Source organism: Gouania willdenowi, chromosome 15 (assembly GCF_900634775.1).
Source record: "Gouania willdenowi chromosome 15, fGouWil2.1, whole genome shotgun sequence".
NCBI classification, from domain to species: domain Eukaryota; kingdom Metazoa; phylum Chordata; class Actinopteri; order Blenniiformes; family Gobiesocidae; genus Gouania; species Gouania willdenowi.
In genome coordinates, this window is record NC_041058.1 from 21,947,806 (window position 1) to 21,974,235 (window position 26,430).

General features: G+C 38.9%; 2 protein-coding genes across 7 annotated transcripts in view; one reads left to right on the forward strand and one right to left on the reverse strand.

The window, feature by feature from the left end:
* arid4b (AT-rich interaction domain 4B) overlaps window positions 1-3,545 on the reverse strand; it is a 70,108-nt gene extending 66,563 nt beyond the window's left edge. Inside the window, exons 1-2 of one of the 3 annotated variants that reach the window (XM_028467938.1) lie at window positions 3,321-3,545; window positions 1,575-1,623 (exon numbers count right to left, since the gene is read on the reverse strand). In XM_028467938.1, coding sequence (XP_028323739.1) covers window positions 1,575-1,580 — 6 coding nt within the window. In that variant the 5' untranslated portion in view covers window positions 1,581-1,623; window positions 3,321-3,545. The remainder of the gene's footprint in view (window positions 1-1,574; window positions 1,624-3,320) is intronic. The other 2 variants (XM_028467937.1, XM_028467939.1) reach the window with 2 other exon arrangements.
* A 162-nt stretch (window positions 3,546-3,707) lies between these two features.
* On the forward strand, window positions 3,708-25,479 carry ggps1 (geranylgeranyl diphosphate synthase 1). Of its 4 annotated transcripts, none has more exons than XM_028467942.1 (4): window positions 3,708-3,820; window positions 4,781-4,867; window positions 8,378-8,448; window positions 23,908-25,479. In XM_028467942.1, the coding sequence occupies exons 2-4, from the start codon at window positions 4,801-4,803 to the stop codon at window positions 24,694-24,696; spliced, it is 927 nt and encodes a 308-aa protein (XP_028323743.1). In that variant the 5' UTR covers window positions 3,708-3,820; window positions 4,781-4,800; the 3' UTR covers window positions 24,697-25,479. The 4 variants fall into 4 exon arrangements, with proteins under 4 accessions (XP_028323743.1, XP_028323745.1, XP_028323744.1 ...); XM_028467944.1 differs by having other exon boundaries at window positions 3,713-3,739; XM_028467943.1 differs by having other exon boundaries at window positions 3,725-3,797.
* Window positions 25,480-26,430: the final 951 nt, after the last annotated feature.

Genomic DNA, 26,430 nt, shown 5'->3' on the forward strand with positions numbered 1-26,430 from the left:
AAACTGAGCTTCTCACTGAAGGTGTATTCACACGTGCCTGTTTGTTCTGACACAGAGAGCGTTTTCTTCAAAGATCAATTTGTTTGGACATATGTGAACACAACAATCGCTCGCTGTAGCAGTATAAAACAAGCGGTTTAAAATACCTTTTGTGTACCCCCAATTTTCTTATAGATTTTTTATTATTTTTAAGATTTTAAGTTCTCAGGTATAGGTATATATGTTTGACCCAGGCAAAATAGTGCTGGGAAACAAAATGTGTTACTATAATTAAATGATTACAGGCCATGAATATTATATCTAAAAAAAAGTTACCTGCTGCACTATTTTATGCCAATGGAAATTAATGATAATAACCATAGTAGTAAAGTTATCAGAAATCATTCAATATATATATATTTGCTGTTCTTGGTTATCATATGTGATCAACAAAAAAAACTGCTAATACTTAATGCAACCCACTGCTGCAGTAAAAAAGTGTTAAAAAAGATTATCTATCCCTTTGAAAAAAGATATACAGTATCACACAGCTATAAATGACCAATAGATAAAGTGAGCATTGCAAGGATGATTTATTTTGCAGTCAAACAGAAAGAGCGTGGAAGCAAACAAAAAGAGAAACTCAATAGTCACATTGCTTTCATTTTCTTCTCTCACATGAAATGCAAGAAAATCCAGCACAGATATGGTTTCAGTGCAATCGGGTGCTTTGGTGGACTGTTGACATGTGTATTACTGGGTAGTGCAAACTTTGATCAACAACAATGGGTATCACACCATTAGGAGCCAAGTAACAGAAAGCAAATTACAATCAGAGCAGCTTTTCATGTGACCACCAAACACCCAAACACAGAGAGCAAACATCATACAACACTCAATGTCTATGTTCTGTTTAGTGTGGTGTGCTGTTGCTTTATCTATATTTACTATTCTGAAAAGAAATGCCCATACGTCAACATACAGATTATTTTCCAGTGAGTGTTTAATGCAACACCAAATGACTCATTATCTAAAACAAGTTGTGACACAACGTATGGATGACATTGTGACAAAGCACATGCTCAATCACAAAGACCTGAAGGCACTCGAGCAACATTCACAACTGTGATCTGGAGAAAATGGAGTAAAAAGATCAAACTGCTCACATCACAGCGTCTTTAAACAACACCGACAGCTGGCACGTCTTCTAATTAAATCAGGCTGTCATGGAGAGAACACTATGGTAGGGGTTTCTGAACATCTCTAAACATGCTGCACCTCTCACCCCCACACCTTTGATATGATTCATGCATGTTATAGACCTGCTTCACTGCGATGCATGACATAATTACAGATCCTGACACAGCAACTGAAGCCACAAATAGTACAATAGCACACAAATAAAGCAAATATATTACTTTGGATGGAGTCCAGTGTAGTTGTCCGCCCTACATAACATTCAAGCTCACACTAAATGAACGGTGGTATCTTTATATTGAAGGAGAAGGGAGATCTGTAGTTACATCAAACTGAATGAATGAAACCAAGCAGCCAAAGAGAGAGCTTTAAAAAATGAGTGATCATCATCATCATACCTTCATCTCTCTATGAGTCCTCTCGGTGACCAGCAGTAGGAATTCGAGGCTGCAAAACAGAAGGGGAAAAGGAAGATGTTTAAGTGCCAACTTCAGTCTGCCACATCAAGAACTAGCGATCATGTTATGATGATGACATCACTTCTACTGACATGAAAAAAGCTGGTTAGGCGGACGCATTCGTCGATCACACACGAAACATCTTTTTTAATCCATGCGATCACTAGTTTTTTTAATCCAGGCGAGTGGAAGGGGAAGTAGACACGGCTGTGACTTTGAATGAACGATCTTTAGGGGCCATTCCCAAAAATATCCTCCTTGTTGCAAAGTAAAGCGTCGCGCAGGCTGATCGCTCATTCGCAGAGCCCCTTTAAAGCTGTTTATGTAATGCTTAGTGCACCGATGTCTGTGATCGGGAAGAGCTGCACATAGAAATACATGCACGGATCTCCGTGTACGACAGCGTGTCTGCACCAGCGCTACAGCAGCAAGGGGATGACGCCATTTCTGTAGCTGACAGCCAGGCAGCTAAAAAAGATCACCATAGCATGCACACACAGTGGACATTTACACGAGCTGTGGTCCTATTCCACCTGCCCGGGTCCGATAGTGGATCTACCCGAGAGTCAGATCCCCTCAGCCGGGAGGAGAACTGCTCGGTGAGCGGTAATTCTTCCGCTTCGTCTCGGTGCAGAGATCAGCACACAAAAAATAAAAAATAGACCCACAACAACACAGACAGTGTGTGCTGTGCAGACCAACTAAAAACAAACAACAAGACCGAGTAGTTACACAAAGTGGGGGACACTTTCCTCCCTCACGGTGGCTGAGGTTACTCCTCTCCACAAAGAAACAAGTCAACCAAACGCTTCGCAACAAGGTCAACCACGGGAGCAGACCTGGCAACACAGCGACACCACTTTAATCCCCACGACCGTTTTAAATACTATTGTTACACCAAGGTCGCAGCCCTGTATCGAGGTAACGTTGACTGATCGGAGTGTACAATGTCATCATCCGCCCTAGAGACTGACCAACACCGACAGACTGGCTGCTGCTTATCCCACGTCCTACAACCTGCTGTTGTGTTTAACTAAATGTGTTTATCCAAAGCTCACCACCACCACCGCTAATGATCACCGACAAGACGAAAACAAGTCCTCAACCCTGCTGTGATTTGCATTCTATGTGCTCATCAAAACGGATGATGATATGATAGTGGGTCCATCTGGTTCAACATACGCCGGGGCAAGTCCACCGTGAGAAGCTACGGATACTGGAGGCACAATAGGGGGGGAAAAGCCTGACAGAGCGATTTACCTGTGAAACTGCACCGTTTGCTCCGCAAAGGACAAAGCACATCCCACACAACCGATGTCACGCACAGACTACATGTCGAGTAAAATCACTTTTGATGGCCGTGAAGACAAACAACCGTGACAGACCAGGCGCTGTTCGACGGGCAGCCTCTGGAGGATTCCTCAACAACACAAACACACAACTATTCGAGCAGCTCGGGGGATTTCTAAGCTCACAGTCAACTTTAAAGGTCGAGCTGACCCAAGTTTTTTTTTTTAACAGGATTTACTTCCATCTGCCTATCACTCTTCAGACGCATAATTCATTCATCCGCTCCGAGCCATCGAAACACAACACAGTTAACAAGTTAGCTAGCGTCAACGTTTGGTAGCAGTAGGAAAGCAGGCTGCTGAAAAATGTTCAAATACCGAACAAAAGCAGTCTTACCTATCGTGTCAAGTTGAGAAATACTTCCTCTCTTTGACGACAATGTATTAGTAATCCATTGGTACATTTATGTCAAATATCCGACGGGTATTATCGTCGTCCGCTGGCTCCGGGTGGATGTAGGATGCGGATGGGTAAAAGTGCTTTTCGCAGGGAGCTGCTGTTTGCCTTGCTTGTTGACTAGCTCCTCTAGCCTAGCTCCTCTTTCTGTGATCAGGCCCCGCCCAATTATTGTGATTGACAGTTCTACTGATCCCGCCCCGTCCCAAATACCTTTATTCATTGAATGAATTAGTAAAAGGAAACGCCCACATGGGTCGTGATTGGCTGGTTTCTCAGAACAATATCAAAAAGTGGGTGTGGGTGTAAAAACGCCACAGTGTGAAAGAGACTACAACTCCCAGTGTTATCATTTGTTGGTACGTTTGTTTTAACAACACGCTTTGCCCGTTTTTGGAAGCGGTGAACTTCTTATCGGTGAGAAGAGTCTACCGGGCAGTGTGGGTATTTAATTGAAGCATAAAATGAGCAAGGCACCATGTTACATTCCACAGCGTCTCTACGTCTGCTCTGTTAACTCAGTTTGTTCTGATTAGTGCCGTCAATGTTCAACAAGAAAAATGTTAGCTTAGCATCGCAACGGGAGAGTTTAGCCAGCAAATAGGACAAATAGGTGGATTTAACAGCCGTGTCGTACGCCGTACTCGACTCGTGAGGAAGCAGACAGTTTTGTTTTATAAACAAAAGAAGTTATACTCAACGTAGCGATATATGCGCTTTTTATGTTAGCAAGCAAATGTTAGCTTTTGGCTACCCGGAAAACGAGACCGGCTAGTTAGCACAGTGACAGACAGCAGCCAGGTGGGTGGAGTTATGATCACAAAAGTTAAAAAAAAAAAACCGTCCAAATCTGTTAAGTTTCATTCTCCATCGTATGTGTGGTATTTAATAAATATTACAATACCAAGTATTTACATTATTGCTCACGTGAAGCCTGTTTTGTATGAACATGTGTTCTAGTGGTTCTGTCATAACATCTTTCTAGCAGTGTATGAACATAGTAAGCAATGCCATAATTACTTTTAAACAACTGTCTTTGTCTTCCTACATTCAGCAAATGAATACTTCTTTCGTAAGCTATTATGACTCAACTGAACAAATTTAAGTCAATGTCACTGCATTGTTTCTCCACCAGTTATCTCCATATTTTCATGTATTAGGATTTTGTGGACACGATCGTAAACTTTTTGCGTGTGTATCAGGTTATGTGCTCCTTTACAAATATTTGTAAAATAACCTACATAGAAATAATTAAAATTATTTAATTTTAATAAGTATTAGTTTTGTTGTCTCCCAATGAAAGTGTAATTTTTTTTTTCTGCAATTTTCAATACAGCCTAGCTCCATGCATTATAACTTGTTTATTTGTTGATATACACATATTTTGTTTTTCATTATAGAGTTGTGTAACCTTGGAGCAATGGATGATAAAACTACCTCTGACAGAATTTTGCTGGAACCTTACAAGTACCTGTTACAACTGCCCGGTGAGTATTTTTTGTCTTTCAGGGGATCAGGGGTGTCATAAAAGGTCAAGCAATATGTTTTTGAAAGTGTCTATTGGTACGGTTACCGAAGTACACGTACAATGTAGCGTTTTAGGGTTAGGTGGGGTTTAGTCTTAGTCACGCGACCTAAACTGACCAATGACTGACCTATCACGTGACCTAAACTGTCCAAGTAGGGTGCTGCGTATGGATAGAATGTTGGCATATTGATATGGCAACCGTACAGATAACCACTGCCTATGTTTTTTGAAGTGGTTAGTCGTACGTAGGCATACGGACAACCCCCCGGTGCTATTCGTACATAGCCGATGACGTTACTGGAAGTCATGTTACCATTCTGTACGGACAAAAAATGGCTAAACAAGCGATACACGTACAAATTCACGGTGGCAAGAAATTCAAATCAACTTCAGAAGGTAGTAGTTTAGGGTTATGGTTAGTTAGACCGTAACTTGGGTTAGGGTTAGTTAGTCCATAACAAAGTTCAGGGTTGAGGTTAGTTAATTCGTAATGTAGTTTATGGTTAAGGTTAGTTAGTCCGTAACGTGGGTTAGGGTTACTTAGTCCGTAACGTAGTTTTTTTTAGGGTTAGTTAGTCCGTAACGTAGTTTTTTTTTAGGGTTAGTTAGTTCGTAACGTAGGTTAGGGTTAAGGTTATTTAGTCCGTAACGTAGTTTGGGGTTTGGGTTAAGGTTAAGGTTAGTTAGTCCGTAACGTAGTTTGGGGTTAGGGTTAGTTAGTCTGTAACATAGTTTAGGAATCTACGTATTAATAGCACACAGAATTACAAGTGTTTAGCGTCTTACTCATGTGACCTATCGTGTTACCTAAACTGGCCAATGAGGGGCTACGTACGCGTACAATGTCTGTATATTGATACGTCTACGTGCGGATAGCCGCTGCCTATGTTTTTTCTATATAAGACTGGATGTTAAATAAGTTAGGTCTTCAATAGAAGATAGAAGAACCTTTACTTTTAATGAAACAAATGATGTAACCATCACCTATGTATTGTAGAGTAGAAGGAGGCCGAATGAGGTTAAGTACTTTGTTGGAGGGTCTGTATTGAGGGGGAGAAATAACAACAAGCAGCAAGTATTTTATAGTTTAACTGTCAAATTTCACACACAGTGCAATTCATTATTCAGTATTTTCAGTATTTAGTATTTGAAAGTGTACTACTACCAATATAGCACTCCTCCTTCCCAGTAGCACATCTCATGGCTTGTCGTTGGTCTCAACATTGTTGCACATCATTTTCCGATGCACGCACACATTTAAAAAGACACGGAAACAGTAAACACACACGCTCATGGACCATTGCACATTTTCACACACTCGCAGACATGCATGTTCTCACGTCTCTCATAAAAGCACGCACACACTCCCAACAGTGCACAGTGCTACATGTCAAATCGGTGTAAAATAGACAAATTGTTAGTTTTTTAAAAAACACTTCCAGTGTATCAGACAGGTAAAAAAACACAGCCATAGTTGATTTTCAATGCTTCTTTGTGTTCATATGCGACTCTGCTTCATAGCAGCAATGTAAGACCGGTTACCTTCATCCAATTCAATCCAATTTCATTTGAATGCAGTTAGCATTTCTTTTTCAACAAAGAACGACATGCAGGCCAAATTGGTTGTCTTATTTTGTCCAGTTTTTTTTTTACAGGAAATAGGGATTCTGATGGTGGGTGTCTGTGTTTTTATTTTTTAATAAATAACTGAAAGTCACAGGAGTGGGGTAACAGTGCCTATTATTTTTAAACAGTTTGTCAATGATATCTTATTGTTGTTCAGCTTGTTAAGGTACCTTCAGCAACAGTTTTATTCATTGTTATTGATCTGAAGTCATGGTTTTTTTATGTAAAACTTAGCACAGAAATTAAGGTTGGTTGGGTTCCTGACTGGACCTTTCTGTGTTAAGTTTGCATGTATTATAAATTACTAGTACAGTTCCCATCGGAAGTATGTATTCATATAGTGGGAGCTTAAGTAGAGTTGTCAGTTATGACCAAATGAGTATGTGTTTGAAGGTTGGATGTACAAAGAGGTGTACATACTCTGTAGTGTTGTAAAGGGGTATATTTGCAGGTGCAAAGTAAAATAGTGTGTGCAATTTCTTTTTGTGCAATTTTTGAATAATTATTGTTCTTTGTTGCCATTGTAGTGTGATTCTGGAGTCATTTTGTGTATTTTTGTATCTTTTTTGGTGTAGTTTTGTGCAGTTGTGTATTTTTTGTATAAATGTTTAGTTTTGTGTATTTTGAGTCATTTTCATATTTTTGTTGTCATTTGGTGTTTTTTTCTGTAATATATGTTTTTTGGACTCATTTTTGTGTTTTTGGAGCCTTTTTGTGCATTTCTGTTGTCGTTTGTGTACTTTCTGTATAAATATTGTTTATTTTTTTGTTTTATTTTTCCCATTTAGTATATTTTATTATAAATATCGTGTGTGTGGGCGTGTGTGCGTGTCTCGCTACCTGTCCTGGTTGCTGTGGGGAACTCTCTCCATCTCCTCCTTGGGTTCTCTCACACACACGCACATGCATCAGTCGGGCGCATGCACATATTCCGTCACAGGTTGTTGAAATGCGTGAGACTTGAGAGAGAAAAATACGTACCCGGAAGTACCACGAAAAATAAACATTTTGCAACACCAAATAAGTCCAAAATAATGGATGCACACCATGAGGCCATGTGGTCTTCTTCTACTGATTATTAGAGGTTGTAAATGAACAGATTGGTGCGCGAGCACTTCCTCACACTGAGGTCAAAAGCTGAATAGGTTTCACTACTGGGTAAGCATGAATGTTCCATCCGACTGAAATAAATTTAAAATAAACGTTTTGCCACACCAAATAAGTCCAAAATAACGGATGCACACACTCAGGCTATGTGGAAGCTGTTAATAAAGTTTCAGGTCGAACAGACACCGTGTCGGGGAGAAATTCGCTCCACAAACATACACGCACACAGACCTTTTTTGCTTTTATAGGGAGATAAATATAAATATATATATATATATATATATATATATTTATTTTGAAAAAGTCTAATACAATTAGACTAGCAATTTAAAACAGCGTTGCTACAAGATGTAATTGTGTCAACAGATTCAGAAACAGTAAAAGGTTCCATTTTCTGTCCCTCTATGCTCTGTATGGATGGTAGATGCTTGAGCTAATTGACTTACTTGCCTCAAGAATGTTAAATAGCAGAGAGTAACATTTTTTAACCAAAGGACCTTGTATCATCAGGCAAAAGAGAGGTTGTCGTGCATATCTGTATTGTGGAATTAACTGGAACGGCCAACATTAGTTTTAAAAGTAGTTTTCTGTAAGATGTTTTTTGTGCTGTGCACAACCTGAGATAGCAGACATTCACAAATTGCATTTTCCTTTGTTGATTTTTTTTTTTTGCTTTCTACTGCAGCTATGCCTCTCACAATTAGTGTTTTAATGTTGTCCTTTACTTTCTTTGCAGGAAAGCAGGTGAGGACAAAACTCGCTCAAGCCTTTAACCACTGGCTCAATGTTCCAGAAGACAAACTACAGGTAGGAATGGGCTCATTTCAAACATTAGGCATCATTCAGTTTTTATTATCCCCCGCCACAAAGTGTGGAAGGGGGATATAGGTTTGAGCTCCGTCCATTTGTCTGTCTGAGTTCAAGGGGACAGCTTTTCTCAGAAACCGTTTAAGATAGGATAACCAAATTTGGTGTGTGGCTTCAGGGTATCAATACCATGATGGAATTCAAAAATGAGAAGTGTGTAAATATTTTTTCCGGTGTTATTGAGGTATCTTCAAAGGGGACAGCTTTTCTTAGAAACCGTTTAAGATAGTAATTTTATATTCTGATGTGATAATATTTTTTTATGTATACATCTAAGTTTTTATTTTTAGGACATCAAGGAAAAAGTTGTGAGTTGTAATGACAACGAGTCTGGCGGTTGATGACGGTCTTCTGGTTGTTTAGTTAGTTCCGATTTTGCGATGTTGCGATTGCAACTATTAACGCAAAATCAAGCAAACTCCGAAATCAGTGCAATTTTTTCCAAAAGCCCGCAACTTTCCCGCAACTTCGCTGAAAAAAACATAAATACGCGGCCGCTTATCATTATAGTTGCTTGTAGTTGCTACGGAAGTAGCGGAGAATGTACGATGCGCTTTGCGCCATAGAAATGTATACGTAGACGCCGCATCGACTGCTGCCGCCCACTAGAGTGGTGTGTCTATGTATGTTATATGCTTGGCGCTGCTTACAAGGAATCTACGAAGAAGAAAATTCCTATGTCACATCCTGTTTTCAACCAGTCCTGGGAGAAAGCTTTCAATTGAGTCATGTGCGTAGAAATACCTTGCATTTGCCAACAAAAATATTGGCTAAGGACAGTGCAAAACAGTACCCAATGTTGCTTCATCAGAGTGGAGGTAAACTTTTTTGTTCAAAATGCAGTGTTATCATCGAGCAAAAGCGAAAGTCATCTATGGACAAGCATTTTGCTTATGCAAAGCACGTTAAGAGAATGTGAGCCAGTGCACAACCCCATGTGGGAGAACAAACAGGAAGCACACAATATCATTACATACAGTAAAAAACTATTATATAACTCCCTCATTCTTCCGTACCTAAATTATGGCTTGGAAATATGGGGAAACAACTACAAATCCAATACTCATCCTATTTTCCTACTCCAAAAAAGGCAATAAGATTGATCATTTAAAGCAGATTTTTTATTTTTGTTATGCTTAAAGAAATATGTCTTCATGACAAATTCATGTTATGCACTTTAAGATTCCTTAAGTTCAATATTGTTTACTGACTTGCACTTCTGATGATGATTTTGATTAAAAACTGTTGCACCTTTTGCATTCAGGGTATGCTCAGAGTATAAGCTAAGAAGTGTTTGCATGTTTTGCAAAATAGTGTTGGTGTTTGCTTTCCAACAATAAAGCATATTTTTTCTAGAACATGTCTGGTCAATATGTATTTATAATTGGTAGAAATAATTTACTTAATTGTGAGTAAAGTGTGTATTAGGGCTGAAAAAAAATCGAAAATTTTTACCGCAACTTTTGGAAAAATGGCTCACGAAATCAGGCATTTCAGCCCGCAACAATCACAAAAAATGCCTGCGAAATTGTGGAGGGACTGATTAGTGTATTAATGCAGTGCACTTTAGAAGCAAGCGGTTTATTTTGTCAATCAAATGGTAAATGTAGAGTGCAGGTGCTGCACTCAAAGCTCAGCTTGAAGTGGAACATTTAAAAAATCTTAAAGATTAAAGATTTTTTTTAGTTTAATTTAAAAAAATCAAGCAAGAAAAACAGTCAGTGTTTCCTGTTTTGTATTGATTTGATAATTGATTAACCAATGCCAGTATTGACTGAAGTTAAATTTACATTGGAAAGTTATTCTTCACCACATCTTTTTTGAAATTATGAAGTTACAGTATAAATTGGAAAGATCCTCATAAAGCTGCATAATTTGGTGTCGCTGTGATTTATTTATATTGGCTGCTGTAAAGTATGAACTAATTGTGAGTTTTAACTGTAAAAGATAAATAATCTGAGCTGACAGACACATTAGACGTGTAATAGAATGACTGGATGTTTCTGTTCATCTCTGCTGATCCAGCTGGAGGAATGAGTCCACGCTTATGATATAAATCTGTCATCCTCACACAATGTTTGATGGTACGTCAATTTCTTTGATGATGCAGAAATCCACCCATATTGCGTTCCTCTTTTCAAACTTGATAAGAGTGATTTACGTAGTAATGGAGCCTTGATTTTAATTGAACATGTACAGCATCCCTGTTTGATAATGCTCACCATTACTGAGCATGAGTTCCTGTTTTCTATATTTAGAGCCATGCTCCTGCTTTGTATCCTTACAATGTCCTCCTGACTCATCATAGGACAGCCTCCCTCACTCCTCCTACTGTTAAAGAACTGGGTGAGCGAGTTCCACGTCAGATTTCAGAGTTCAACATTTTGCTACATCATCATGAAAGGACAAACATTTATTGGTGTAAGCAGTAGAAAAAATAATTACTAGGTCATCTGGTGTATGAAAGAGGGAGAACTTTAAGTCACTTTAAATTACTAGCCCAGAAAATAATTTGAAGTTTGTAGCACTTCTTTAAAAGTAGTCTTGCTTAAAAATAGTTTAATCAAACTACTTCTAAATGCCTAAATTTGATTAAATTAAATTAAATTGAAGAATTTTTGTTAAAACTCTTTCCAACATGACCATAGCAAACATTTGTCTTCATCTTTATACTCTAGCATGTCTTGTACAATAAAGTTGAAATGTGTTGCTCACTTTAAGGTAAGGTGTGGTTTAAGGTCAATGGGTGGCACAACTATAATGTATATACAGCATAATGATGGAATGAATGAGTGATAACACACATTTTAAAGAATCTAACTTTGTAAAAGGGTGGAATGAAACAGCATTTAGTGCTTCCTGAATAGATTTATTTCTATAGTTTTTATTTAATTAGATTTTTTCATCATTTCTGGTCATCATTTATATGTACTTTTCAATTTTAACGCAAAATCCACATTTTTCATGCGTTTATTTGTTCATTTACCTTTCTCTCTCTGAAGTACCCCCGTAGTGTCGTTGCGTACCGCTAGGATACACGAACCCCCATTGGAGAAACACTGCGATAGACAATAATGAGCTCATGATAACGATGGGATATGCTATTTTTTTGGAAAGGTAAAAGAGACAAAAATGAAAATGCAGTTGATAAATAACCATGCTTTTATTTGACTTTAATCTGGTCATCCTTAATCTCCATCTTTATTAGCCAGTAAATGAGGCTAAAGCAAACAGACTTTCTGGTAGAAGTGCTCATAGCACAAACAAACCCGTAAAAAGCAGAACTGCCACATAAACGCACCAAGAGGCAGCCCCTCTCCTCTGTGAGCCTGGAGAAAACCTGATACAATTCATAGACTTCATGAGATGATTAAATAAATCACTGAGTTCTATCAATAAGTTACTGACATACTGTATTAGTCCATCACTAAGCAATCCTCTAATCATAGAATATACTCTTTCCTCACAAACACCTAACTACCACTAAGGGAGCATGGAGCCATTTGTCCTACTTGATGAATAGTTTTCACCTCTTTAATGAGTGTTGTTAGATGATGAAGTTGTATTAATTGGATTTTTTTTTTAAATGGGTCAGGACTCCTTGAAATCAGGCCCTGTTATAATGAAACTGAGCAGATGATTGTCAATGTTTGCTCCTCTTTGAGCTGTATACGGAGTATTTTAGTAAAATAATATATTCTGCAGCACTATGGAGTCATCTGTTAAAGCTTTGCTGTCATTCTGTTCCACATGAAGCTCCAAAGACTGACGATCACCTTTGTGGGAGAAGGATTAGCTGCATAATACAAATCACAGACTGCTTAAGGCACATCTCCCTCATTCATTACACTGTTACAGCCTTTATTTGGATGCTGTCCATCTAAAGCTGTGCAGACACATGGCTGAATGCCATTCTGATTGTTTTCGTTTGTGGAAATTAATCTTACAGAGGAAATATGAGGATTTATTGGCTGTATTGAACAGGACCCTGTCCCATCATGGATACAAAGTCACATAATTTAATTATTACCTCTGAACTGACAAAGATAGATGAACATAAATAAAACTCTTGTTTTTGCATTCGATCGGACACAATCCTGTATGCCGAGCTTATCACATCTCATTATATTTGCTGCTCAACAGGTTAAAAACCCCATTCAACCAGAGGATTCTCAGTTCTGCAGCACAGCTTAGGGGTCCAGATGTTTTCATTTGTTGACATGTCATCTGCTGAGAAAAAAAATGTTGCAGACGGAGTAATCAAGGTTGTTGGTTTTGCTTTGATAATAATTAGATGTCACACTTGGGTCATCCTGCTACTTTAATATTAATTGCATCAGCAGAGATATTTGTTGCAACAATTGAACGTCTTCACCCTGCAGGAAAAAAAGGAAATTGTGTGTGTATGTGAAAACATTTAAAGTGATACGTTTGATTGTAGCTATGTAACTACGTTGAGCTCTGCAGTTTAATTGAAGTTCTGACATTTTAATTTCCAGAGCCTACGTTCTCCCCTTGAGAAACATTGCGTGTCGCTCTAAAGTTTCCAGCTTGTTGCCTTTAATAAGTCCCACATTCAAACGAAGCGTCTCTCTAAAATCTACTTGTATCCTCCTGATAGTTCCACTTCAGATACAATGTGTCCCTGTTACGTGACCAGTCAGCATTGTGTAGGGGGGAGGGGTTTCAATCTGCCTCACATATCAAAGTCCTGTTTCTGTGCACTAGCGACTTCTTAGTAAACTCCTGCTGAACCCATCATACAGACAGAGAGCTCTCCTCCTGTCATCATTAGTTCATCGCCATGGATACGACAGTGCCTTCAGATAGAAACAGGCAGTAACTGAGGAATTCTACTTTGTTCACATCTGCAGCTACGCAGCCTTTAGCTCAGCATTTTTCAACCTTGGGGTCGGGACCCCATGTGGGGTCGCCTGGAGTTTAAATGAGGTCGCCTGAAATGTCTAGTAATTGATTAAAAAAATACTTATTAGAATTTTTTTTTTTAATTTTTTTTTCATATTAAAACACAAAATATTAAACAACCTTTCACTTTGTCAAATATAAATCTAGTTATTAATAATAATAAAATACAGTTAAGAGTATCTGATTAGAAATAGATTTTAGATTTGTTTAATTATTATTCTTTTTTCAAATTAAAACAACACACAATCTTAAACAAGTGTATTTTATACTTTAACTTTGTCAAATATAAATCTAGTTATTAATAATAATAAAATGCAGTTAAGAATATCTGATTAGAAATAGATTTTAGATTTGTTTAATTATTATTCTTTTTTCAAATTAAAACAACACACAATCTTAAACAAGTGTGTTTTATACTTTAACTTTGTCAAATATAAATCTAGTTATTAATAATAATAAAATGCAGTTAAGAATATCTGATTAGAAATAGATTTTAGATTTGTTTAATTATTATTCTTTTTTCAAATTAAAACAACACACAATCTTAAACAAGTGTATTTTATACTTTAACTTTGTCAAATATAAATCTAGTTCATAATAATAATAATAAAATGCTGTTAAATATGTGATTAGAAATATTACTGATTAGAAATACATTTTAGATTTTTCATTATTATTATTATTCTTTTTCAAATTACAACACACAATATTAAACAACTGTATTCTATACTTTCACCTTGTCAAATATAAATCTATTTATTTATGATAATAAAAATAAAATACAGTTAAAAACTATCTGAGAAGGCACAGCTTGTCGCTACTCTGTATTTGGTCAATGACGTAGAAGCATTTTCACTACATGATATTTCATAAAACAGACATCATCAGTATTATGATGGAACTAAATATAAAAATACTTCTTATCTTCTTATAATATCTTATACAAGACTATAATGTAACTAAATAGGCCATAAAATATATTTGAATAGATTTAGATTCATTTTAAAGATTTTTTCAAAAGAAGCAGTCATGACCAGACAGTTGCACCACATGATATTTTAACACTTTGAATAACCGAATAAATTAAAAAAGCAATTTAGTAAGTAACATAAAAAAAAAAAATCTAAGTGAATGCATATATACTAAGTTACTACATATTTGGTATCTTTTTAAGCATTTCAATCTTTTGTAACTAAAAGAAAAGCAGTTGGACAGAATATTTAGGTGTCACGTCATTGACCCAATATAGTATAACAAACATGATCAAAACATCATTCTAAAATAAATTTGATAACACTTTACTTGAAGTTTATACATAAAGGCTGACATTACACTGTCATTATTATGACTGATACCTGTCATTAGCATGAATAAGATGTCATGAAGGCTGTCATTAGGTGTTGTTTTTCGTTACCCTAACCCCTAACTCTCCACTTAACCCAAAAAATGCCAACTTAGCTCCAAAGGGGTCATAATTTAGCAAACAACACTCAGTGACAGCTTTCATGACACCATAATCATTTAGGTTTTGTTTATTAGGACAAGGTGTTTCAGGAAATGTTATCTCCTGACATGTATGGAAGGACGACTGGCAGTTGACAGTCAAAACATGTCAGGAGATAAAAATTCCCGAAAAACCTTGTCTGAGTAAACAAAATCTTAACATATATTTCAAAAAAGAAGACAAAAGGAACCTGCTTTAATTATTACACCTTATTCATGCTAATGACAGCTTAATCTCAGCCTTATATATAAAACTTCAAGTAAAGTGTTGCCAAAAATGTCTTTGGGGTCGGCAGAAATTCTTGATGTCAAAATGGGGTCACGGTTTAAAAAAGGTTAGGAACCACTTGCTTTAGCTGATGGCCTTCCTGTTGTTCTCTCTGACATGGTAAAAAGCTAAGTTATTCTCCACTGTATCTCTCTTCCATAAATATGTGCCGCCTCAGGCCAGGAAATTGTCCAGCGTTGCATCTGTGCTAAATAACTAGGTTGGCAGGTTCACGCATTAAATCTGATGTGCTGCGTCTCATAACTAGCCGACAGGGTAATAATAAAGCCGGCTCTTTGCAGCATTTCAAGTGTCTGAATACAGGCAGCTCTGTGTCAGAAAGGTTATCATTACATGAAAGTGATGAGATGGAGTAGATTGTGGTGCTGTTAAAGCGAGATGTGCATACGATGTGTTGTGCCGAACTTTTTCACTCTCACACGTTTTATTTGTGATCACTTTAATTAGTGGGTGACAGCATTACCAGTTACTACAGTCACTGATGAAGACACTTAAAAGTGATGGTGTGCACGGCTCCCTAAATGTTAATGTTTGATTTAATAAAGTGCATTAAATCTCTCAGTTGACAGTCAATTAGTTAGGAACCCCATCATCCCCACAGTGCAAATGTGTTTTGAGCCTCACTGCACAGCTTCAAAACAACCTGGTCCCATTTGTCATCAGTGCAAGTTGAGATGAAGACGGCGCTTCATGGCGCACAAAAGCAAGATGCAACTCAACAAATCTTGTTTTTTGTCTGCATAAGAAAAAACAAAACAAAAAAATCACAGTTTGAACGTTTCCACTTCAGCGCCATCTTTGCATTCTGTGTTTCACACTTACAAGGTGTTAGGCCATTTATTCTTATTTTAGCATTTTGGCTTCCCCTTTTAATGCTGTGCTACAATTGATTGTCAGCTGAGTGGAGATAATTGTTGAGTGAAAATTGACTTTAAAAATGAGTGAGAAATTGATCTTTTAATGTTTTAAATCCACAGCAGTTTTTACAGTTTGAGAACTTGTACCTTTTTTTCCTACTTCTTTTTAGACAAAGTGGATTAGTGGCTAGCACTTCTGCTTCACAGCAAGAGAGCCATGGCAGCTGAAGATGACTATTTTTATCTGTTAAATCCATAGTGTAGGCCTCAAAGATCAATAAATCGAAGAGGATTGGCTCGGGAAAAAGATGTAAAAGGTTGAAATTGCCGCTTAAGTTTTTCTTCATCTTCAACGTAAACACTCAGTTTGTTGATATACTTTGCATTATGGGATGTGGAGTCCTGTAGACTGATGCAAAATCAGAATCAGAATCAGAAATGTTTTATTTGCCATGTACAGTTTTGAGGACAGTACAAGGAATTTGACTTGGTGGTTGGTGCACAAAACAAGCTACAAAAAGAAATAAAAGAAATAAAAACAAAAACAACAAAGAACAACCCAGCAACAATAATAATAATAATAATGATAAATATAAAGGATGAGGGATAAATAAAGGATAGATAGAGAATAAAGGATAAATAGGATAAATATAAATATAAATATATATATACAGTGCAGCAGGTATCAAGCTGGTGGAGGTGGTGATCGGGTGGGGGGGGGGGGGGGGGGTTCAGTGGGTGACTTGGGGTGTGTTCATGTGGATGGTGGCAGAGGGAAAGAAGCTGTTTTTGTGTCTGGAGGTTCTGGTCCTGATGGACCGAAACCTCCTACCAGAAGGGAGAGATTGAAACAGTTTATGACCGGGGTGGGAGGGGTCGGCCACAATCTTTCCTGCACGCCTCAAAATCCTGGAGGCGTACAGGTCCTGGAGGGAGGGCAGATTGCAGCCGATGACCTTCTCTGCAGAGTGGATGATACGCTGCAGTCTGGCCTTGTCCTTGGCCGTAGCTGCAGCGTACCAGATGGTGATGGAGGAGCAGAGGATGGACTGGATGATGGAGCTGTAGAAGTTCACCATCATCTTTGTTGGCAGACTGAACTTCTTCAGCTGCCGCAAAAAGTACATCCTCTGCTGAGCTTTTTTGATAAGGGAGCTGATGTTCAGCTCCCACTTGAGGTCCTGAGTGATGATGGTCCCCAGGAAGCAGAAGTACTCTACAGAGCTCACTGTAGAGTCTCCCAGGGTGAGGGGGGCTGGGTTCTTCCTGAAGTCTGCTATCATCTCCACTGTCTTTAAAGCATTGAGCTCCAGGTTGTTCTGGCTGCACCAGGACACCAGCCGGTCTGTCTCCCACCTGTAGTCGGACTCGTCTCCATCAGCGATGAGACCGATGATGGTCGTGTCGTCTGCAAACTTCAGGAGTTTGACCGACTGGTGAGAGGAGGTGCAGCTGTTGGTGTACAGGGAGAAGAGCAGAGGAGAAAGAACACAGCCCTGAGGAGATCCAGTGCTGATGGTCCGGGGAGCAGAGATGGTTTTTCCCAGCTTCACGTGCTGCTTCCTGTCAGACAGGAAGTCTGTGATCCACCTGCAGGTGGAGTCTGGTACGTTCAGCTGGGAAAGCTTGTCCTGAAGGAGAGCTGGGATTATTGTATTAAAATGCAGTGCATGTACAGGCTGTAATATCACCAAGTTTATCATTGCACAAATTGTTAGAGCTACTGTCTTTACCAGGGAGAAAATATTTATTCCTGGTGGTTGTTTTCCAGAGTTTAACTGGGCTTTATTTACCAGTGATAAGTTCCTATCTCCCTTCTGCTCTGTGGTCCAAACTGAAACCATATGTTATTGTTGAGCTGCTGATTCAAAACTACAATCAAAATAAAAGTGAAAACAGTTCTCATGTGTGGTCTTCTATGTTACAGCCGACAATAAATGGTTTGTTGTGTGTTTTCCCGATTGACGTGATCTGACACATTCGCCCCCTGTCCAATTAGAGCATTCACAACCCCCAAACCTGAAGCGGAATTAACTAAAGCCGAATAAACCGGTTTTCCATGTAAACCTCAATTTGGGAATTACTATTTCCATGTAAGCATGAAGCAGAACACTTTCAATCTGAATGATTTAATTCAGAATAACTAATTCTGAATTAAAAAAGACATGTAACCGCGGCCACTTTCAATGAAATGAGCACTTTTTTGCATCGCAATTTTGTTTTTCACCTTTAGCGGGCGCAGTTCTGACTCTAACCGGAGCAAATGCACACAACCTGCCCGATCTGAGCATTTTTGGATTTCTCCTAAGTTTTTTGGTTTTTCCACACTGCTCTTTCCCATAGGGTTAGGGTTTATACACGGAGGCGGCGCCCTTCCCGGGCGTGGTTCCAGCGCCTATAACTGACATGCCCCCAGCATTTAAGAGCAGAGAGAAGTACTTGTATTTCCATGATTTTGAGACCTAATTTTATATACTTAGCATTTTTTCCATCTTTCAAATTTGGTGGTCAATGACACATGTTTCTGTGGTGTAACAAACTCATAACACAAATTTATTTCTGCTTTACAAGGACTTTCACTTCTGTCTGGGATGTGCGACCTTTCTGTGTTGGTTTTACATGTTATTTAATTTATTATGTTTTCTCCTGGTACTCCAATTTAATTCTTCCCACAGCCTAAAAATATGTACCAGTATGTCAGTTTAATCAGAGTGCTTAAATTGTCTGTATTGTGAATGACGCTGGATGTTGTTATCCCTGTGACACTGTTCCTTCTGTCCAGACTTTCTAGTCACTGCAGCCTAGAAATCCTTGATAATTCCTCCCTGACATTTACCCTCTTATCTGTCTGAACATGTCTGACATACAGCCGCAGACTCATGTGTTTGCAAAATCATGCACAGATTAAGAGAAAATATCTTGGGAGTGGCGTCTATAGCCAGATGCTGCAGCATATCATCTAAAAACAATAGAAGAGGATTGCAAAGCATGTGTTCTGATAGTTTTTCTCCCCATCATGGAAATTGGGACTGATAATAGAGATAAAATTATAACAAAATCCAGTCCTGAGAATGGGTTCAGTCATGTTGGATTTAATAATAATAATAATGCATTGGATTTTATTTAGTGCTTTTTCTTAAACGCTCAAAGTGCTTTACATTGATGTGTATTATTCTTTCACTCCACACACAGTGGTGGTAAGCTACTTTTGTAGCCACAGCTGCCCTGGGGCAGTCTGACAGAAGTGAGGCTGCCATGGTGCGCCATCGGTCCCTCCGACCACCATCAACACTCACTCACACACCACATTCATACTAGGCAATGTGGGTAAAGTGCCTTGCCCAAGAACATAATGACTTAGCTAGAGCGGGATTTGAACCCCCAACCCTTTGAGTTTGTGGACGACCCACTCTACCACCGAGCCACGGTTGCCCCGATTTGCAGGTTTGCTTGTGTATCGTCATGTCCTCTCCACATATGGAACGTGTTTGTTTACAGGTAAACAAGTGCACGTTGTTTGCCTGTGTGTGTCCTCACTGAGTTTCTGCTTTGCTAACCTCTGGTGATAAAAGTGACTCTTTAAAGGAAGCATTCAACAATGTGACTTGCTGGATTTGTTGTGTAGCTTAAACTGAGTAGAGTTTGAAATGTGAGATTTCATCGCTGCTGCTGCTGCCATTAGCAGATGTTAATGAAAGACAAAGGAACGCGTACAATCGACAAGTCTCATTCATGCACTGATCACACTGTGCACGTCCTCTTTTAGTGATTGTCCCTGTATTTCCCTGTCTATTTACTGTGTATTGGAGTCTTTAAATCACACGTGACAAACTCAAGGCCCGGGGGCCAATTTCGGCCCTTTAAAGCTCCCAATTTGGTAAGTAAAAAATGACAGCAAAACCATGACTCATTGTGTAAATCACCAACTAATTCAGTTGTAGATATCTCAGTACCCCCAAATACATAAAATCAATGAACCTGCACCTTTCTCCCAGTGCTCAGTTTTCCCATCCCATAATGGCAGTCATCTTTAAGTTGAAATGGTTCTAAGTGCTCTCAATTTTTCCAAAATCCTACAATTTTCCTCATATTTCCCAAGTTTTCCCCAAATTAAATCAAAATTGGTCACAAAATCAAGGACATTTAAGATCCTACAGGGACTTTTATCTGTTTTGGGTTTTGTCAGTGCCTTACAAACTTTAAATACTATTATAGGTAGAAGTTGCAAAATAGGGCACAAAAAAGATAAATTTGCTTGTCTTATTGCCTATAATGGGGCCCACTTGAGATTAAACTGGTCTGTATTTGGCCCATGAACTAAAATGAATGAGTGGCTCCCTGAGCCTACGGAGGGACCCTGCTGAAGAACGGGTTGTATTTGGCACATAAACTGTCCAACTGGCCCGGGTTTGGCCGTCTGCCTGACCCACTGAGTCTGTCTTTGTGCTCACAGACCCCATATAAACGGCTTTCATTAGCAGCCCACAGCACTTGTGTTTTAAATGAACAGAGCACTCCAGCAGGCTGCACGGCCCACTCAGGACCACTGACACCCGATGGCAGCGCTGCTTCTTCATCTTCTTCTTCCTGCTCGAACATGGAACAAAGCTCTGTTGAAGCTAAACCAAACATTTGCATGTAGCTTTAGCTAAAAAAGACCGACAGAGTTTGTCTGCAACAGAAGGGAAATGCTGTGTAAAAGCTGCTCAAGCTTTTCCATGCATTTGTTATTAAGGATGAGGATTATAGTTCAGCCTCTCTTTTGGTCCCTGCAGCAGCACATCACTGAAATTACCGGAAAATTTCCGGTAATTTCTAAAGGTTTCAAAAAGGTCTCCAAGAGGCTCTTGACATCCGCTCATAGAATGTCCATGTCAAATTACAGCCCGATTCATTGAGCATTAATGGAGGAGTAGTCATTTGGCGCATCGTGGCACTTACTAGTAATGAGCCGCATTCTCATATTAGTATGTGTCAATGATTCCTTACCACCAACTGTCGCAATATTTGACTCACAAATAAATGAGAAAACGACTTTAATGGAAATTTCCTAAAAAGGGGGGCCCACCCCTCGGGCCCCTAATCAAATTGTGCGAGTCATAATCGTAATCTACGTTGAATTATCTTTGAAACGATATATCACACGACTATGTTCCCATAAATTTGAAAGTTACCAGAAATGGGGGTGGGCCCCCTACCCTATTTTAAAAAAAAAGCCTCCAAGCATCTGCATTCCAATCTAACAAGAACTAATGGAGGAGTAGTCTTTAGGAAAATTGGGGCCCCGTGACCTTTACGGGGTAACGGGCCCCATCTATATATTGGTATGTTCCAATGATTTGGTATCACCAACCATCATAATATTTCACTTGCAAATACATGAGAAATCAACTTTCATTTCATTTCTTCATTTGGGGCCCCCAAATCAAAAATTGGGCGTGAGCGTCGATGCGTACATACCGTATCTATAGATTATACCTACCAAATTTCAGCCTGATCCGTTAACGGATAACAGAGGAGTCATGATTTTAACTAGTGTACACAACAAGAAGAACAAAGTGAGTGGTGTTTTGAACCAGATTATAATCATATATCTGTAGAAGTCCTGCTGATAGTTATTGGAACGAGCAGCTAAAAATCTACAAGCAGTTCTTTGCTACGTAACTTTGCTAGTAATAGTTATGTGGGTTTATGAAATGTGTCTTTGTAAATATATATATATCTATAAATGTCACATAACATTTCTGAAATCATTGATATAATCATTCATCCATAATCTTGGCAGCTAGTCATTATATTGAGTCACCTACTTGTTATTTGCTTCTGTACCGACTGACGCGTCTGTAGAACAGGAGTGGGAACTTGGCGCCCTCTGCTGTTTAAAAACCGTAATACACTGTGTATAAGTATTTAAAGTGAGCATCAGCATGTTTTACAGCAGAGTTAAATCGGATCACCTGAAATGTCTAGTAATGGATTCAATTAATATTTTTTATAGTCGTATTGTTTTTCAAATTAAAATAACACAATCTTAACTGTATTCTACACTCAATTCCTCAAATATGTCTTTCAAATAAAATTCAGCATTAAAATGTTTAAGCTGCTACTTGTCACTAATCCTGGCTAACACAGGATGACAAACATTATGGAAAACTAATTCTAGAAAGAAGAAAATAAAGTATTTGGGGTCACCAAATAGTTGTAAGATCAAAATGGGATCACGGTCCAAAAAAAAGAAAAAGTTTTATAGAGAAGAAATCTCACAGAATCTACCATATGTATGTATGGTGGTTTTTTGACACTTTAAGTTGTTATGTTTTATTATTGAATAGACACCACCACATAAACATCAGATGACTGTGTTTAGAACTGTGACTGTACTGTAAGAACAGGTTACAGTTCACAGCTGATAATAACTCTACACTCATCATTCACTCCTGCTAATAAACAGACAAACACTGCTGGAATATAAAAGCTCTAATGGTTCCTGTTGTTGATCTAAACAGATTTTACAGAAATATGAAACCAAGGGGGAAATAATTTGGTGGATCAGTTAAATTATTGTTAGTTTTGTTGGGAAAGTTAGTTTCACAATAAATGCAGGTTTTAGTGTCAAAGACTTAATTTAGTTTAGGGTTATGTTTTTTTGTTTTTGTTTTTCATTTGGTATAAAACAAGTCGACATGTTGTATTTTTCCATCAGACTTGACGTGTGTAATATTCTGAGGTGAAAGTAATGAGTTATAAGTACTCACGTTACTGTATATGAGTTGTTTTTTTTGGGTACTTGTACTTAAGCATGTTTTTAAAGTAAAGTCATTGAATAGTAATTTTTCTACACCCAACTGTTACCGAGTGAAACATTTTTTTGTAATTATTTTTTTATTTTCATTTCATGGCACATTGAACATAATCCACTGTTTTACAGTTCCTAAATGTAGCTATACTTAGAGCCTATGAATTTATTATGTTTATTATTTTATAATTGAAATAAAATAATTGTACATTTTGACAAACTTTTTATTTCATACAGATGCCTTTGTGGAAAATAAATTAAGTTCCTACTGTGCAAGATTTGGTCTCTTCCTTTTTATGTTTACTGTATGTAAGGGAACCATGGCAAGATTTATTACCAACAATAAACGTAGGGGGGTGAAAGTAACTAGTAACTTTTATTTTGAGTACTATTTAATTAAGTTACTTTTTACTTGTACTTCAGTATTTTATGTATGACTTATGCCCTATTTGTTCGGGATTAGTTTTACTGAGGGACCACATGCAATTTGTAATAATTGCGGAGAATGTCTGATGCGAATCATTCATGTCAGTAATTTGTAAAGTGAAAATTCTCCCGCAAATGACTTAGTAAATTTTGCTGAACGCCGAGGTCCTGTAATAATGCTAATTTAATGCGAATAGGCATCTCTGTGATTTGGACAGAAATGGGCGGGGTTTGATGCGTTTTGTTTTTGGGACGCATGTTTATTTACTTTTGGCGAATATTAAGGTTTCTTCTCGCGTCCACAATGCCTATTTTTCTTCTCAGCGCCCGCCATGTTGAAAACAATGTGACATCATATCCGGCAGATGTCCGTAAATTTCAGCAAAACCTCAGGCTTGGGTTTATCTCGTGCAAATGTGCCACATAAAAAGCAGACGTGGGGGGGTCATTTATTTATTACATGGGGTCCCCTGATAATACTTATCAAAGGCAAATGGGGCATTACTTGTACTTGAGTACAATATGAATCAAGTAATAGTACTTGAGTAGGATATATCAGTACTCTGTACACCTCTGGTGATATCTAATGTGATGTTTTTCAGGTGATCATTGAGGTGACAGAGATGCTGCATAATGCCAGTCTGCTCATAGACGACATAGAGGACAGCTCCAAGCTGCGTCGAGGCTTCCCAGTGGCTCACAGTATCTACGGCATCCCCTCCGTCATCAACTCAGCCAATTATGTCTACTTCCTAGGGCTGGAGAAGGTCCTGACCCTGGAGCACCCGGAGGCTGTGCCGGTGTTCACTCGTCAGCTGCTGGAGCTCCACAGAGGCCAGGGCCTGGACATCCACTGGAGAGATACCTACACCTGCCCCACGGAGCAGGAGTACCGCCGCATGGTGCTGCAAAAAACTGGAGGCCTGTTTGGGCTGGCTGTGGGTCTGATGCAGCTGTTCTCACACTGGAAACGGGACCTGAAACCCCTGCTGGACACGCTGGGACTTTTCTTCCAGATCAGAGACGACTACGCCAACCTCAGCTCGTCAGAATACACGGAGAACAAGAGCTACTGTGAGGACCTGACTGAAGGGAAGTTCTCCTTCCCCACTATTCACGCCATCTGGTCCCGTCCAGAGAGCACCCAGGTGCAGAACATCCTGAGGCAGCGCACCGAGAACATGGACGTGAAACGCTACTGCGTGGACTACCTGGAGAAAGTTGGTTCATTCAGCTACACACGGCAGACTCTCAGAGATCTAGAGGTAGAGGCGTACCGGCTTATCAATGAGCTAGGAGGGAACCCTCAGCTGGAGAGCCTGGTCAAACACCTCAGCAGAACGCATCATGAGGTCCAAGCATCTGCTGAACCCCACCCTCACCCTCACTGACCCCCCAGATTTCACCTTTCACCAGTCCTTAACTCCCATCAACACATTCCTGAACACACACTCATACACACATTGTTACTACTCTCTCACCTGTGCACCATCAGCTACTGCTGACTAGATCTTAGTTCCCAAGTGTCGCTGAGCAATCAGTGGTGGAGAACCAAATACGAGGGGGGAAAAGCCTTTCTTTGATGTACAAACTGATGCATTAAAATGTGTCTTTGTCATCAAATAAACATTGTTTATCTGAGACTGAGTGAATGTTGGGTAATTTTCCTCATTGTTGCTTTCATAAATAAAAGTGTGGATGCCATTGTGTGCTTTAGGGATCGTTGATGATGAAGCTGCTGGAGTGCCAATCCTGTTCCTCAGCAACTATCCATCCTCCTCTGTTATGTAACGCTCTGGCTTCAAATGCTAAACAGTGCTTCTGCTTCCTCTGTCCCTTTGTATTAAAGGAATAATGGTGTGTTTATACGTGTGTTTCCTATGGGATGTGGTCTGGGTTCAAATGAAACTAGATAGCCGTAGTACGTATAATACCAGTGTGTTTCACTCCACGCTGCTCGTTGGTGCAGCAGATCACGCAGCCATGTTTACTAAATGTGTGTGTGTGCTTGAGCTTTGATAAAGTCACTAAATTAAACCCAAACATTGCTGATAAATAACAGTCCCAAGTTAGAACTCATTGTTTATAAGCCACAGGCACCATTTAACTTATGTTTTTTTGTGGTTTGCTGAGACTTTCTACAGTATCTATTATTTTCTGATGAAGTGCCATGAGGTGACGACTTGTATTTGGCTCTATACAAATAAATTTGCATTGAATTGAATTATTGAAAGTCTGGATTCAGTTATTGAATGGCAGCTTCAAAGTAAACCTCTATTCAACGTCTTAAAAATCCAATTCTGTGTCTGTTTTCCTTCCAGGTTGAGCCTCAAGTGATGGAAAATGCAAAGCAAATGCATCTGTGATTTGATGAAGAGCAGAGCTGTATTAAATGCTTTCTGCCCATCACAATTATCAAAGGCTCTCACACGCGTTTCTTTTCTTCCTCTCTCTCCAAGTGGACTTGATTGATTTTCTTCACCCACAGTGTGAGAGAATAAAGCTTTCTGTGTGTGTCCATCATCCTCTATAAGCTCTGCTTCTGTATCTCTGGGCTTTACTTCTTCTTCTTCAGTGATGCTCAGTGGGTCTCCACTGGGTGTTTCCTCACAAACATGCAACTTCATGATTCTGGGATTAGAAATACACACTGCTGTGTGTGTATTATTAGAAATACACACTGATGCGTGTGTATTTATTGATGCACACTAACACTATTTGTGAGTTGACTGAATTAAAAGCAAACTCCCCCCCCCACAATGGCTCACGAGGACGTGTGCACAGATATAGACTTGTAGACTGACTGCTATACTCTGAGGAGGATGACGATGATGATGAGCTGCTGCACTGGAGCATCTGTCAGTTGGATGTTTTATTTCTGGAACAGCCTGTGAACACGTTCGCCCACAAGACGACTGCATGTTTTCAGAGTCCAGGTTCCAACCACACATAAATATATATTTATTCTTAGCTTTTCTATCAAGAGACTGAGAGTTTGTGCAGAATGTGTTGCTGAAACCCATTGATGATGGTTACTTAGTTACTGAGTAACGGGTTACTCTAATATTCATTTCCATTTTTTTTTAACTTTTGTTATTCTAATATGAGTAAAGTTCTAAGTAATC